Source organism: Dendrobates tinctorius, unplaced genomic scaffold (assembly GCF_039654945.1).
Source record: "Dendrobates tinctorius isolate UK_male_01 unplaced genomic scaffold, ASM3965494v1 ptg000103l, whole genome shotgun sequence".
Classification (NCBI taxonomy): domain Eukaryota; kingdom Metazoa; phylum Chordata; class Amphibia; order Anura; family Dendrobatidae; genus Dendrobates; species Dendrobates tinctorius.
This window is the reverse complement of record NW_027361771.1, coordinates 36,005,162-36,021,050: the sequence shown is the minus strand read 5'-3', so window position 1 is coordinate 36,021,050 and position 15,889 is coordinate 36,005,162. Positions and strand designations below refer to the sequence as shown.

Below are 15,889 nucleotides of genomic sequence, written 5' to 3'. Positions count from 1 at the left end.
GAATTGAGATGAAATACTTTTAAAGGACAGGTAGCCAGTAAATGCTTAAAAGCAAAACTACAGGTTATTTTTTTTTTTATTTCAGTGCTGGAGTGGTGCCACTAATGTAAGGTCTCTGACCCCAGCATTATATTTATCAGCAGCTGTCTTCAGCTCTTCCTGGCACCGCTCTGGTTCCACACGGTCATCTTGTGACTGCATCTTCTGACTGACCAAAAGTCAGAGGTACCCATCATAATCTCTCAATGTAAATGTATGACACTCTCATTGTGGCTCTCAGACTTACATTTAGTTTTAACTTCTGGATCGCCCAACAAACACTGGAGCAATCGAGCAAGTAACAAGTTGCTGGAAACCGACCAGAGACGAGAACGGTTGAAGATGACGGCTGGTGGTATAATACTAGAGGCAGGGCTCTTAGATTAGCAACACCACTCCAGCATTGCAATATAAAAAAAACTCACCAAAACGCTGGATTGGTACTTTAATGCAGTCTGAAAACTCAACCATATTCAACTGAAAGATGCATGTTTCATCAGTGTAGCACATCTTCTTAAAGACAGCTATACACATGTACTCTACATTCTGTGCAGGAACTGCAGTTTGTGAACTGGTTGCAGGTCTCCTGACCTAAACTTATATAACATACAGTTGTGGCCAAAAGTATTGACACCCCTGCAATTCTGTCAGATAATACTCAGTTTCTTCCTGAAAATGATTGCAAACACAAATTCTTTGGTATTATCTTCATTTAATTTGTCTTAAATGAAAAAACACAAAAAGAATTGTCCTAAAGCCAAATTGGATATAATTCCACACCAAACATAAAGAAGAGGGTGGACGAAAGTATTGGCACTGTTTGAAAAATCATGTGATGCTTCTCTAATTTGTGTAATTAACAGCACCTGTAACTTACCTGTGGCACCTAACAGGTGTTGGCAATAACTAAATCACACTTGCAGCCAGTTGACATGGATTAAAGTTGACTCAACCTCTGTCCTGTGTCCTTGTGTGTACCACATTGAGCATGGAGAAAAGAAAGAAGACCAAAGAACTGTCTGAGGACTTGAGAAACCAAATTGTGAGGAAGCATGGGCAATCTCAAGGCTACAAGTCCATCTCCAAAGACCTGAATGTTCTTGTGTCTACCGTGCGCAGTGTCAAGAAGTTTAAAGCCCATGGCACTGTGGCTAACCTCCCTAGATGTGGACGGAAAAGAAAAATTGACAAGAGATTTCAATGCAAGATTGTGCGGATGTTGGATAAAGAACCTCAACCAACATCCAAACAAGTTCAAGCTGCCCTGCAGTCCGAGGGTACAACAGTGTCAACCCGTACTATCCGTCGGCGTCTGAATGAAAAGGGACTGTATGGTAGGAGACCCAGGAAGGCCTCACTTCTTACCCCGAGACATAAAAAAGCCAGGCTGGAGTTTGCCAAAACTTACCTGATAAAGCCTAAAATGTTTTGGAAGAATGTTCTCTGGTCAGATGAGAAAAGTAGAGCTTTTTGGGCAAAGGCATCAACACAGTTTACAGGAGAAAAAAAAAAAAAAAAAAAAAGGGGCATTCAAAGAAAAGAATACGGTCCCTACAGTCAAACATGGCGGAGGTTCCCTGATGTTTTGGGGTTGCTTTGCTGCCTCTGGCACTGGACTGCTTGACCGTGTGCATGGCATTATGAAGTCTGAAGACTACCAACAAATTTTGCAGCATAATGTAGGGCCCAGTGTGAGAAAGCTGGGTCTCCCTCAGAGGTCATGGGTCTTCCAGCAGGACAATGACCCAAAACACACTTCAAAAAGCACTGGAGACTTCTAAAGTGGCCAGCAATGAGTCCAGACCTGAATCCCATAGAACACCTATGGAGAGATCTAAAAATGGCAGTTTGGAGAAGGCACCCTTCAAATATCAGGGACCTGGAGCAGTTTGCCAAAGAAGAATGGTCTAAAATTCCAGCAGAGCATTGTAAGAAACTCATTGATGGTTAACCGGAAGCGGTTGGTCGCAGTTATTTTGGCTAAAGGTTGTGCAACCAAGTATAAGGCTGAGGGTGCCAATACTTTTGTCTGGCCCATTTTTGGCGTTTTGTGTGAAATGATCAATGTTTTGCTTCATTCTCTTGTGTTTTTTCATTTAAGACAAATTAAATGAAGATAATACCAAAGAATTTGTGTTTGCAATCATTTTCCGGAGGAAACTGAGTAATATCTGACAGAATTGCAGGGGTGTCAATACTTTTGGCCACAACTGTATGTTAAAAAGATTATTTGAAGCCAGCCCTAAAATGAGTTAAGAGCCATTATCTGGATTGGATCATGACAGATTTTTTTTTTTGCATTTAGATGCAAATATAAAAGAGGTTTTCAATTATTGACTAAAACTGGAAATCTGAAGAAAAAAAAAGCATGAGCTTTGCCTACAGAAAAACAAGAGAATCTTTTAAAAGTACAATTGATATACATGTATATGCTTTTGGTCTAAAAGCAGTGTAAAAGCATAACTCCTCTGCTAAATAAAAAGGAGTGTTTTCTCTAGTTTTAGCTCCTCATGTCGGTTGTCAAAAAGTCTGTGTTCATACACAAGAGAGTTTGATGTCCTCCTTAGGTTCTGATGTGGAACCAAGAACACGTTTACAAGACAACTGAACTCTTTACTTCACAACGTCAATAACCTTCATTTCAGATTTATTATCTTTCGTTGAACTGAAGCATGAAATGGGAGTGATGGAAGATCAAGTGTTTTCTACACAAGATTGGCTCTTATGATGGACACCTCAATGTCTGTGAATAAGTTGATGTTTTACAAAGTTTGATCTGTGAGTAAAACTTCTTCCACATTCCAAACACGAGAATGGTTTCTCTCCAGTATGAATTCTCACATGTTCAATAAGATCTGGTTTCTGGGTAAAACTCTTCCCACACACTGAACAGGAATAAGGCTTTTCTCCAGAGTGGATTCGAAGATGTTTAACAAGATCAGATTTCTGGGTAAAGCCTTTCTCACAAACTGAACAAATAAATGGTTTCTCTCCCGTATGAAATCTCAGATGAATAATTAAAGCTGAATTTTTAGTAAATGACTTCCCACATTCTGAGCATGAGAAAAGATTTTCACCTGTGTGAATCCTCTGATGTTCAGCAAGGCCTCCTTTCTGGGTAAAACTTTTTCCACAGTATGTACATGAAAACGGTCTCTCATTTCTATGAATTTTTTGATGTTCCACAAGCCCTGTATTCTGGCTAAAGCGTTTCCCACATTCAACACATGAAAATGGCTTTTCCCCTGTGTGAGTTTTCTGATGTTTCACAAGAGCTGATTTTTTTATGAAACATTTCCCACATTCCACACATGGATAAGGTTTCTCTCCAGTGTGAATTCTCCGATGTTCAACGAGATCTGATTTCTGAAAAAAGGATTTCCCACATTCCTGACACTGATAAGGCCTTTCATCTCTGTGTATTCTCTTATGTCTCTCAAGATTTCCTTTAAGTGTAAAACAGTCCCCACATTCAGAACATATAAACGGCTTTTCCCCTGTGTGAGTTTTGTGATGTTCAACAAGGTGCGACTTCCGAGTAAAAGATTTGCTGCAAAGCTCGCATGAATATCTCCTTTCTGGTTCTGAAGGAAAAAAAAAAAATAAATTCAGAGAACAAGGGACAATTTTAAGTGTATAAAACACTGATTCACCCGAAACACCAATAAAATGGAATCTAGCACCAGGTTTTTTGCCACTGAACCTGAGAGCAGTATGATGTTGAGACAAACCCCGATACCAGAGATGTATCATTTACTGGCCTGCTCGCTTTAGTTACAAAATCACTGTTTTATTCCGCAGGTAATCATCACTAGAGGACTTGTAAACCTACCACCATGTAGCCATACCCACATCTCCATTGATAGGGATCTTTCTGCCCATGCATGGTGTACACAGAAAACTGCCAATCATTAGTATAAGTGGAATGATACAGAGGTCAACCTTCAGAGAACCAGTAGATATGCAGCAGATAAATGCGAAGTTACTTACCAGTAATGTGTTTTTTCGGAACCCATGACAACACCACGAGAGAGGTGACCCACCCTTCGAGGACAGGAAACCTTCAGGATAGAAAGGGGCGACAATTCTCCCCGCATTAGTTGGATTACAGAGCATGAGAGGACCTCCAATAGTTTAAGATTTGTATATAATGTATATAAATTATCTGCACCCATTAAGTAAAGCCCACAAACCAGTGCTGTAATGGCTTCCGAAGACGACACATTCTGGCAAGTAATTTAGTATTTTTCTGTCACCCATGACAGCACCACGAGAGAATAACAGAGAATAATTACTTCTAGGGAGGGACCCACAGCCTGTAGAACCCTTCTCCCAAACGTGAGGTCAGAAGAGGAAGACAGATCCAGGTAAAAGGTAAGACCATGTTGCCGCCTTACAGATCTGTTTGATGGAGAAATCTGATCTCTCTGCCAGGAAGCAACCATCGCTCTTGTGGAGTGGACCTTCAGCCCTCCTGAAGCAGCCTTACCTGTGCCCACATAGAATATCTTAATGGCTTCTCTGATCCACCTCGCTAAAGTATCTTGTGATACTTTTAGGTCCCTGAAAGGAGATGAGGAGAGTCCAATACTTTTTCCAAGGCTTTTTGACTGCCAAATATTGTAATAGACACCTTCTGACAGCTAAAATATGTCACTTTTCCTCTATGATTTTTAGTATCAGAACAAAAAGGATGGTAAAACTAGCTCTTGTTACCTATGCAATTTAGAAACTAACTTGGGGAGAAAAGGTTTTTGAAGCCAGACCTGACTTATCTTCCAGAACCTGGGTAAAGAGATCTGTTGGCAAGGCCTGGATATCGCTCACCCTACAGGCCGGTGTCAAGGCTATCTATACAGGATTGTTTTCAAGGAAATTATTTTCGCTGAAACTGAACTTAAAAGGTTCAAATGGCGATTCTGCTAATGACAGAACCAAAATTCAAATCCCAAGGGGGTACTCTTGCTGTAGGGACAGGTCTGGACCTAGTACATGCTTTTATGAATCTAGAGACTCATTTATTGCCTGCTAGGTCATAACTATACAGCGCCCCAATAGCTGAAATCTGAACTGACTGAAAGGCCCTGTTCCAGTCCCTTCTGAAGAAACTCTAAGATAGAATTAACCATTGTGTAAGGTAGAAACTAAATAAGTGGAAAAACCTTTAACTTTTAGCATTGACCTTTCAAGTTCCAGGCTGTCAAAATGTATACCAGTCACTTGGGGATCATATACTGGCCCTTAAGAGAGAAGGTCCAGATCTTCTGGAAGAACCCAGGGGTCTGTGATTGATTGTTTTTTTGGCTGAGGACAATGTCAATGTCTCTTTGGCCAGAAGGGGGCTATGAGAATAATCCTCCTTGGTGGAAACGCATACGTCAGACTGAAGTTCCAATTTATCCGAAAGGCAACTACCATCTGAGGGCTCTCTTCAGAGAACATAATGCCCCTACTTTCCAGTTTTGGTTGGTTGCAAAAAGATTTTTGTAACAACGCACATGCCTACAATCTGGTCGAACACTGATTTCTTTAGTGACCACTAACCTTGTCGCACCTATTTGAGGTTCAAGAAATCTGTCATGTAATTTTCATTCCTTCTGATATGCGGGGCTAACAATGAAAGGAACTGTTCTGCCATTAAAAATATTCACCTTGCAAATGACATCAGGGACATGGAGCGAGTGCCTCCCTGGCGATTTATGAAGGCTATTGTCTGAGAGCACCCTCACACGGTGACCCTGCTGGAGGTGCAGTAGCATATTTAGAACATACAGTACTCTACTGCTAAAAGTTCCCTCATACAAGTGCTTCTCACAAAATTAGAATATCAAAGAGTTAATTTTTTTCAGTACTTCAATACAAAAAGTGAAACTTATTATATACTGTAATTACAGAGTGATCTATTTCAAGTGTTTATTTCTGTTATTGTTGAGGATTATGGCTTATAGCCAATGAAAACCAAAGTCATTAACTCACTAAATTCGAATAATTAACAAAAAACACCTGCAATGGCTTCCTAAGCATTTTAAAAGGTCCTTTGGTCTGTTTCAGTAGGCTCCACAATCATGGGGAAGGTTGATGACTTGACAGATGTCCAGAAGGCAGTCATTGACCCACTCCACAATGAGGGTAAGCCGCAAAAGGTCATTGCTAAAGAATCTGGCTGTTCACAGAGTGCTGTATCCAAGCATATTAATGGAAAGTTGAGTGGAAGTAAAAAGTGTGGTAGAGAAAAGTGCACAAGCAATCGGGATAACCACAGCCTTGAAAGGATTGTTAGCAAAAGGTCATTCAATAATTTGGGGGAGATTCACAAAGAGTGGACTGCTGCTGGAGTCATTGCTTCAATTGCCACCACACATAGAAGTATCCAGGACATGGGCTACAAGTGTCGCATTCCTAGTTTCAAGTCACTCACGACCAATAGACAACGCCAGCAGCATCTTACCTGGGCCAAGTAGAAAAAGAACCAGACTGTTGCTCAGTGGGCCAAGGTGTTGCTTTCAGATGAAAGTAAATTTTGCTTTTCTTTTGGAAATCAAGGTCCCAGAGTCTGGAGGAAGAGTGGAGGCACACAATGCAAGCTGCTTGAGGTCTAGTGTGAAGTTTCCACAATCCGTGATGGTTTGGGGAGCCATGTCATCAGCTGGTGTAGGTCCACTGTGCTTTATCAATACCAAAGTCAGCGCAGCCGTCTACTAGGACATTTTAGAGCACTTCATGCTTCCCTCTGCCGACAAGCTTTTTGGAGCTTGAAATTTAATTCTCCAGCAGGACTTGACACCTGTCCACACTGCCAAAAGTACCAATACCTGGTTTAAAAACAGAATCACTGTGCTTGATTGGCCAGCAACATCGCCTGACCTTAAACTCAGAGAATCTATAGGGTATTGTCAAGAGGAAGATGAGAGACATCAGACCCAACAATGCAGATGAGCCGAAAGCTGCTAACAAAGCAACCTGGGCTTCCATAACACCTCAGCAGTTCCACAGCCTGATCGCCTCCATGCCACGCCGCATTGATGAAAAAGGAGCCCCGACCAAGTATTGAGTGCATTTACTGAACATAAATTTCAGTAGGCCAACATTTTGGATTTTAAAATCATTTTCAAGCTGGTGTTATAAAGTATTCTAATTTACTGAGATAATGACTTTTGGGTTTTCATTGGCTGTAAGCCATAATCATCAACATTAACAGAAATAAACACATTATTATTATAGCACCTTTATTCCATGGCGCTTTACATGTGAGGAGGGGTATACATAATACATACAAGTACAACACATGAAATAAATCACTCTGTTCATAATGACTATGGAAAGTATTCAGACCCCTTTAAATTTTTCACTGTTTCATTGCAGCTATTTGGAAAATTCAAGAAAGCTCATTTTTTTCCTCATTAATGTACACTCTGCACCCCATCTTGACTGAAAAAAATACAAATGTAGAAATTTTTGAAAATTTGATAAAAAAGAAAAACTGAAATATCACATGGTCATACGTTTTCAGACCCTTTGCTCAGTATTGAATAGAAGCACCCTTTTGAGCTAGTGCAGCCATGAGTCTCCTTGGGAATGATGCAACAAGTTTTTCACACCTGGATTTGAGGATCCTCTGCCATTCTTCCTTGCAGATCCTCTCCAGTTCCGTCAGGTTGGATGGTAAACGTTGGTGGACAACCATTTTCAGGTCTCTCAATTGGGCTCAGGTCAGGGCTCTGGCTGGGCCGGTCAAGAATGGTCACAGATTTGTTCCAAAGCCAATCCTGTTATTTTAGCTGTGTGCTTAGGGTCATTGTCTTGTTGGAAGGTGAACCTTCAGCCAAGTCCGAGGTCCAGAGCACTCTGGAAGAGGTATTCATCCAGGATATCTCTGCATTTGGCCACATTCATGTTTCCTTCAATGGCAACCAGTCATCCAGTCCATTCAGCTGAAAAACACCCCCATAGCATGATGCTGCCACCACCACCACGTTTCACTGTTGGGATTGTATTGGGCAGGTGATGAGCAGTGCCTGGTTTTCTCCACACATACCGCTTAGAATTATCACCAAAAAGTTCTACTTTCATTTCATCAGAACAGAGAATCTTATATCTCAGTCTGGTAGTCCTTCATGTGTTTTTTAGCAAACTATGTGGCTTTCATATGTCTGGCACTGAAGAGAGGCTTCCGTCGGGCCTCTATGCCATAAAGGCCCGACTAGTGAAGGGCTGCAAAGGGCCTGAATACTTATGACCATGTGATATTACAGTTCTTTTTTAATAAATTTGCAAAAATTTCTACATTTCTGTTTTTTTTCAGTCAATTAGGGGTGCAGAGTGTACATTAATGAGAAAAAGAACTTTTTTGAATTTACCAAATGACTGCAATGAAACAGAGTGAAAAATTTAAAGTGGTCTGAATACTTTCCGCACCCACTGTGTATGACTTTCACTTTTTGTATTGAAGAACTGAAATAAATTAACTTTTTGATGATATTCTAATTTAGTGAGAAGTACTTGTATTTGAGAAGGCTAACTTCTCTCCCTTTGACCAAGTCCAGTGGATAAGATGGTTAGTTCAGATGAGCCCCCCCATCCTCTGGGGCTAGAATCCGTGTTGACCACTCTGGAAATGTTGTATACACCGTGTACCCCCTTTGGAATCTATCCTATTCTTAACCACCAAAGGAGAGTGTGGATTACTGCTTGGGAAAGTGTTAACTTGCCTTCTAGCTGTCCTTGCAAAGCTACTTCTTTCTCTAGGACACTCCACTGCAAAGATTGTGTGGAATTGGGCGATATGACCACTGGAATACAGGAGGTAAGGGAACCTAGCAGGAACATTGCTCTCCTAAGGGACATGACAGGATTGCCTAGGGAAGAAGAACTTGAAAGACAAAGAGAAAAGATTAATTAAAAATACACAAGATACCTGAAAAGGAAAAATGCAGATCTGGGATCAGATCCAGGTCTGCCTCCTACAGACACTAAGTTTAAACTGAGATGCTTTGCGCCTGTTGGTGGGTGTATACTGCTGGGGAGGAGCTTTTTTCCTTTTTTTGCCTAGTGTTAGCCTCCTCGCAACAGCAGCATACAACCATGGTTACCGGAATCCCCCAATGAAGCGATAAAGAAAACTTCATCAGCAGGCTGAAGCTTCACGAAGATCACTCACCACTCAGAAGATATCAAGGGTAATGGATCAGGAGGCCGAATCACATCCAATAAATCTCCCCAGCGGATTCCTCCATTCTACTGGAGCTGTGCCGACTTCGTCTGGAATTTCTGGTCTCGCGTACTCCGCCCGAGCGACCCCCGCTGCTGCCCCGTCATTATGTGGTTGCTGTTGTACCTGAGGCTGCTTCTGTCACAGTTTCTGTAGATGCTGCAGCTGATGCTCCATCTCCAAGTAGTGGTGCTGCTGCACTCAATTCTGCTGTTCAGGCTGCTATGTACCTATGCTGGAGCACAAGAGTCCGGCCTGGCCAGCAATCAGCTCTTAAATAAATGGGGATCTACCAGTCAGCGCGTTCCTTGCAGCTTCCGGTACCCACCCCAAGAAGTACTGTCTGGGTGAAATGTCACCAGGTCGTACCTTCTGAATCACGTCATGTGCCAGGCAAACACACTTGTTCGATTGAAGAGACTTCCTTGGGCTCTCCACAATGCTTTCTGGTCACCAGCGCTGGCCACAGCAAAGACGGTGCCCTCCAGAAACCAACCGGCACAGGTCTGGGAATCTTATTTGTTCTACCGTCTTAATTAAAAGGCTCCCAAGTCAAGGACAGGGATGCGGGGAGAGGTTGCGTCCCTTTTTATATCTTGAAGGTTTTCTGTCCTTGAAGGGCAGATCCCCTCTCTCGTGGTGTTGTCATGTGTGACAGAAAAAAAACAGTGATTTTATCAAAATGACATCATGTAGACCAGTAGATGATACATCGCTACAATCAGGGTCTCTGACCCCATATCCTGCTGCTGTCAGATGGGGTAGCAAAAACCTGGTGACAAATTCCCTGTAATGAAGTTTGTTACAAAAGCAACAGAGGATGAAGCTACCACCATCTTCCCCTCAACATTTGAATTATGTGAAGCCCAAAAGGAGCATGGAGGGAAAGCACTTAACCCACCATGACATTTTAGTAGCACATTACAAAAATGAAGACAAGATGGAGTAGTCTGAAATTGACCATGCTGTTCACATAATATGCATAAACATAAAAGTAATGCCATCAGAGTAGAATTTGCTGTTCACACCCAGCAGCTCTATACCATCCATCAACATCTTACCTACTATGGCAGATAAAGGATTTTCCACTTCTGTCTGCTCCTGATAATCATTTACAACATACATCTCATCCTTAACGTCATTAACATTGATAATAAAGATGTCCTCAACCTGAAAAAAAAAAATGATGTTTTTGCAATTTGTAAATTAATTTAGAAGAACTAGACTTATTAACTTAATAACATAATGAGCAGATTAGTGTTATTTGGAGACCTCAGCTTCTTCTTCCTGGTTATCATCTGGTTCAGTTTTTACTGGATAATCTTGGGAATGAGGACTCTGAAAGCTCTCCGGTACATATTTATTACTAGATCCATCTGCAAGAAATAATCAATGTCATCAGTCACTGTACATGTATAATGTTAAGAACTAGGTGACCTGCAAAATAAATTCTCGTACAATGTATAAAAAGTTTCTTGTACCTAGTGATGTGTAGGGCTTCTCCTCCTCCTCCATTTTGATGTCCTTATGTCCTCCTTCCTGCATAAAAATTTAAGGTTACTGTCACCAGATTTCATAGCACAAACTGCAAACATTAAAGGGAGTTCTTCAAGAATGTGATAAAATGACCTCTGTCAATTATTTCTAACTGCAGCCTATCCTAGTTAAATGTCAGTACAGGCTTCGGGCTGAAAAAACACTGCTCCAGAGACGGGTGTCTCAATTGATAGAGGAGTTGTATTAAAAGCACAAATTCCGGTGAGATATCGAAATATAAATACATAAATCTTCTCCTGACTGCGCATGGAGGATTGATGCCAGAGAAAAAAAATCTTTTGTGCTCAGTCAGCAGAGAAGATTATTTCTTCAGAGATCAAAACCTGGCTCATAGAGGCATGTGTGCTTATGATATAGCTCTTCTGTCAGTTTAGAGATAGGACGGGCTGCAATCTGAAGAAATTCTGCTCCCAAGACCTATCACGTGACTAGGACAGGCTGCCATTTGAAATACATGAAATCTGGTGACAGATCCGCTTTAAAGAGGACCTTTCCCCAAAATGTTAATGTTGAATAAGGCTAGTTTCACACTAGCGTTTAAACGACGCGCGCACGGCGCCGCTAAGCCACGCCCCCTGCCGGCTCCCTGCCCGCCCCTTCCTGTTATCGCCTCCTCCGAGCGCAGAGGGCTGCATGCGTTATGCGCACCCTATCTTTAGCATAGGGTGCGCAGGCCGTGCGCAACTATGAATATAGCGTGCGCTGCGCATTTTTGAATGTGCGCCGTGCGCGCCAAAATGCAACATGCTGCGTTCAGCGCGCACGGCGCACCTCCAAAAATGCGCAGTGCACGCTATATTCATAGTTGCGCACGGCCTGCGCACCCTATGCTAAAGATAGGGTGCGCATAACGCATGCAGCCCTCTGCGCTCGGAGGAGGCGATAACAGGAAGGGGCGGGCAGGGTGCCGGCAGGGGGCGTGGCTTAGCGGCGCCGTGCGCGCGTCGTTTAAACGCTAGTGTGAAACTAGCCTTAGACACACCATAATAGCAGCTGCAGAGTGGGGTAAAAATTATTTTTTATTTCACCTAGTCACAGAAACCATTAAAATCCATGAAACCACTCTAGGGAGGGGAGATTCATGACCTCCCAGTCTGTGATCCTTGACAATTGGTGGCATGTGTGTGGTCGCTTCAGTGTCATTACTTGACACGTCTTCGCCTCTCTGTTGAGGTGATATTAGCAATCAAGGTATTTAGCACCTAGCGAGTTAACACTCATTTGAACTTAACGAAAGTGATCACTGGTAGTGTCCACTTCTCCTTGTATGAGTTGCCCAATCATAGCAAAGCAGCAACACAGAAGAAAAAGGACATGAAGCCACCATAGCTCCGGTTCCTCAGTGTTTGAGATGTAATGACAAAGCTCTGATCTTCTAGTCTAATCTCCTGAATGATAAGTGCAGCTGAAAATAGCGGTGTCACATTAGAAACCCTTATAGAAGCTCACCTAATTTCATAGCAATGCCCTCCCACAACTATGTCTGTTGTGCTCAGAGCAACTTGTAATTGTTCTGCAGTGAGATCAGATCAGGCCGTCATTACATCTCACAGAGGAGTAGCTTATTTTGCGTTCACTGTAGAGATATTATAAGATGCTGTAAAACCCAAGATAGAAACAAAATGAACAAATACCCCGCTGTAAGTAAATGCAATATTGCATATAAAAAACAAGGGGTACTTGGAAAACACAATTTTTGATTAAACATAAATAAATAAAAGCCATCCCACCAGCATCAATGTGTACCCAAATCAGGATGACCCTAACCTCTAGTACTAAAGGATTAATGTATGTCATAATGACGTCAATGTGAATAAGGGCAGAGCAGGTCCGGGTCCCCAATATGGATACCCAGCAAATGGGAAACTATATAAATGTAATGTCCAGCTTCAATAAAGGGAGGCCACACCCTTACCCTCACTAAATGCAGAAACTTAACCGAAAAAAAAATGAACTGTAGTATACCGTAGGTTGATATGCAAAATAGGAGCGTGTTCACACTGGCCAGTAAACAGATATACATAACATACTCGAGCTCCACCTGAACTTAAAACACACAAACAAAAAAAAAGACTCATTAAGTGCCAAATACTTTGATTGTCAATATCTCTGCATTGGAGAGGCGAAATAAAAACATGGAACATTTGGTGAAAACTGCTCTTTAAGTGTGGACCTTAAGACTGTGTGCCCACGTAGCGTTTAAGCGTTTCTGCAGCGCTTTTAGACAAGCGATTCTGCTGCAAAAACGCTTAAGAAAAGCATCCAATTGATTTTTAATGAAAAACGCACATGTTGTGCCAATGGTGCATTTTTAACCGCTGCGGAAACGCTTAGTGATTAAAAACGCAGCATGTTCATTAATTTGGCAGAATCGCACGCGATTCCGCATACCATCAATTATATGGGCAAAAACGCTTAGGAAAACGCATGCAAAAATGCTCAACAAACGCGCGTCAAAAAACGCATGCGTTTTCCCGGGAGCAGGGTGTGCGATTCTGCTAAGGTTTATTCTGCTTCAGAATCGCTACGTGGGCACATAGCCTAAAAGACAGTGCTCCCTGCCATACCCAATGGACCAGTCATCTTCCAGACACCTCCCTCTGTGTTACTCATTTCCCTGGATCCACTCACCTCTCCCATCAGCAGCTCAATGATTTTATTGGTGAGTTCCAGGATTTTTTGCTCATGGTCTTTTCCACAAAATATCGAGTGAGACGGTGACACCTTTATGGGAATCCGATTCCTGCTGTATTCTTCTGACTTGATAGTGTGGCTAATGGGAGCCTGACTTTCTTCAGATGTCTTTTTTACTACTGTGTAATCCTATGTTGGAAGAGTGACATTAAATTATCTTACTATATGTTGCCATGCCAAGATCATCCACTTTGTGATTGTGTGTGACAATGTAAGGCTGGTTTCACATTAGATTTTAGCACAGCGCATCATGTGCATCCATGCGCATCTATGTTTAACATGGCGGGCGCATGGTCTAGCGTTTGCACGCGCACGTATGCGTTTTTGTGCGCATGCGTTTTTTTTAGTGTGCGCCTAGGCGCGCCCGACGCAACCTTTTGCGTTTTTAGGTCCGGACATGCGCACGCCTGTGTTTGAAATTGCATGCCTTTTAAGAGTTAACATGGCTACAAACTGGTTAAAACGCATGCGCCTAAAAAACGCAAACGCATGCAAAACGCATGATGCGTTTTTTTGCATGCGTTTCTATTGCGCACGAAGCGCAGCGCTAAAAAACGCTAATGTGAAACTAGCCTAGTCTCTCACTTCTCTAGTCATTTCTCTGCTTTTAAAGTACTATATGTAGACAATGTGACTTACATCTCAGAATCCCTCACCTCTCCGGTCAGAAGGTAGATTATCTCCAGGGTGAGGTACAAAATTTCGCCGTTTTTGTCCTTATCCATTCTCGAGTCACTTGGGGAAAGAACCATTGTCTTGCTACAATTGTGACCGGGAGGATGCAGAATTGGAAACACCTGAATAGAAAGGAGACGAAGAGTGGACATAAGATAAGTTGTAGGGTTTGTTTTAGCATGCAGAAAGGTTTTTTTTTTTTTTTTTTTTTAAAAACCTAAGGAACAAACAGAATTCTCCTTAAAAAAGGAACAGCAATAATCTATTGTCAATCATCATGATTTCACTCAACACAATGAAAATCATTTTTGTATCATTGATTTAGCTCTTAAAGGGGTTTTCTAAAGGGTGCCTTTTGAGAAGCACACAGCTTCCCAGGTACTTGCACTTCTAGATTGCTGGGTGGGATGAGCGATTCTCTGACTAATCTGCACGCTTCCGATGCTTGTGTAGTGCTTTTGCCTGTAGATTCAGCATTGGGGCAGGCGCTGGGATTAGGACAATAAGGCAAGATAAACGTGGTTGCCACAAATTCTCTGGATATAAAAACCAATCATCAATGTTTCGCTTCATGAATGTTCGTTTTTATGCATCAAGCACCACACTGTGTAAACTATACCTACACAGTCTACACACCCGTGTTAAAATGCCACGTTTTTCACATGTAAAATCAAGAATCATTTCAGAACTTTTACCACCTTTAATCCCTTCATGACATGAAGTAAACGTACGTCATATCCCTGCCTTTGGGGTGGGCTCACAAGCCGAGCCCGCATCTTTCCCAGCAGATGATGGCAGAATTATTCAGCCATCATCTGCCTCTATCATCGTCAGGTTGAGTGGAGCTCCACTCTCAGCTGTTAACTTGTTAAATGCCCCTGTCAATCTCTGACAGCAACATTTAACACACGTCAGCAGACAGTGCACCATTCTACGCGTCCTTCGGTGTGCCGGTAATGTGATGAAGACCCCCATGCCTGTCATTACGATACTCCTGTGAAAAGCCAGTGTTGGCTATACATAACAGTGCTGATGCACAAAAAAAACAATTGTGAAATTGCACATTTCTTGCAATTTCAACACACTTGGGATTGTTTTACCAGTACACCATGTGGTAAAATGAATGGTGTCATTCAAAAGTACAGCTCGTCCTGCAAAAAAAGCAAACCCTCATATGGCTATGTGAACAGGAAACAAACAAACAAAAAATTATGTCTCTTGGAAAAAGGGGAGGAGAAAATGAAAAAAAAAAAAAAAAAAAAAAGGAAAATAGCTATGTCATGAAGGGGTTAATGTCACCCATATCTGTAGAGTTCAATTGAGAAAAACAAATTTTAAGTTGGAAAGATAAAACCAAAAGACAAAATAAAGTAGTTGTTTAAGTATACACACCCTTAAACTAAAAATTTGAAGTACCCTTTGAATTTATGACAGCATTCTGTTTCTTTGGGTAGGAGTCTATCTGCATGGTACATCTAGAATGGTCAGCCTTTGCCGGCTCATCCGTGCAGTAGCGCTCCAAGTCTGTCATATTGAGATGGAATCTCCTGTGTACAGTACCTTCTTGAGGTCAACCCACAGGTTTTCGTTTGCATTCTGGTCTGAGCTCTATCTGGCCCATTCCAAAACCTTGATCTTCTGCTGAAGTCATTCTATGGATAATTTAAAGGGAATCTGTCAGTAGGATCAACCCTTCTAAACCGTCTATATGGGTCA

The 15,889-nt window shown here is 41.9% G+C and overlaps 1 protein-coding gene across 1 annotated transcript in view; it reads right to left on the bottom strand.

The window, feature by feature from the left end:
- Positions 1 to 2,419: 2,419 nt before the first annotated feature.
- LOC141100159 (uncharacterized) overlaps positions 2,420 to 15,889 on the bottom strand; it is a 77,290-nt gene continuing 63,820 nt past the window's right edge. The window contains exons 8-14 of the mRNA XM_073588437.1: positions 15,734 to 15,781; positions 14,155 to 14,295; positions 13,436 to 13,627; positions 10,729 to 10,786; positions 10,520 to 10,623; positions 10,309 to 10,417; positions 2,420 to 3,623 (exon numbers count right to left, since the gene is read on the bottom strand). Coding sequence (XP_073444538.1) covers positions 2,776 to 3,623; positions 10,309 to 10,417; positions 10,520 to 10,623; positions 10,729 to 10,786; positions 13,436 to 13,627; positions 14,155 to 14,295; positions 15,734 to 15,781 — 1,500 coding nt within the window. The 3' untranslated portion in view covers positions 2,420 to 2,775. The remainder of the gene's footprint in view (positions 3,624 to 10,308; positions 10,418 to 10,519; positions 10,624 to 10,728; positions 10,787 to 13,435; positions 13,628 to 14,154; positions 14,296 to 15,733; positions 15,782 to 15,889) is intronic.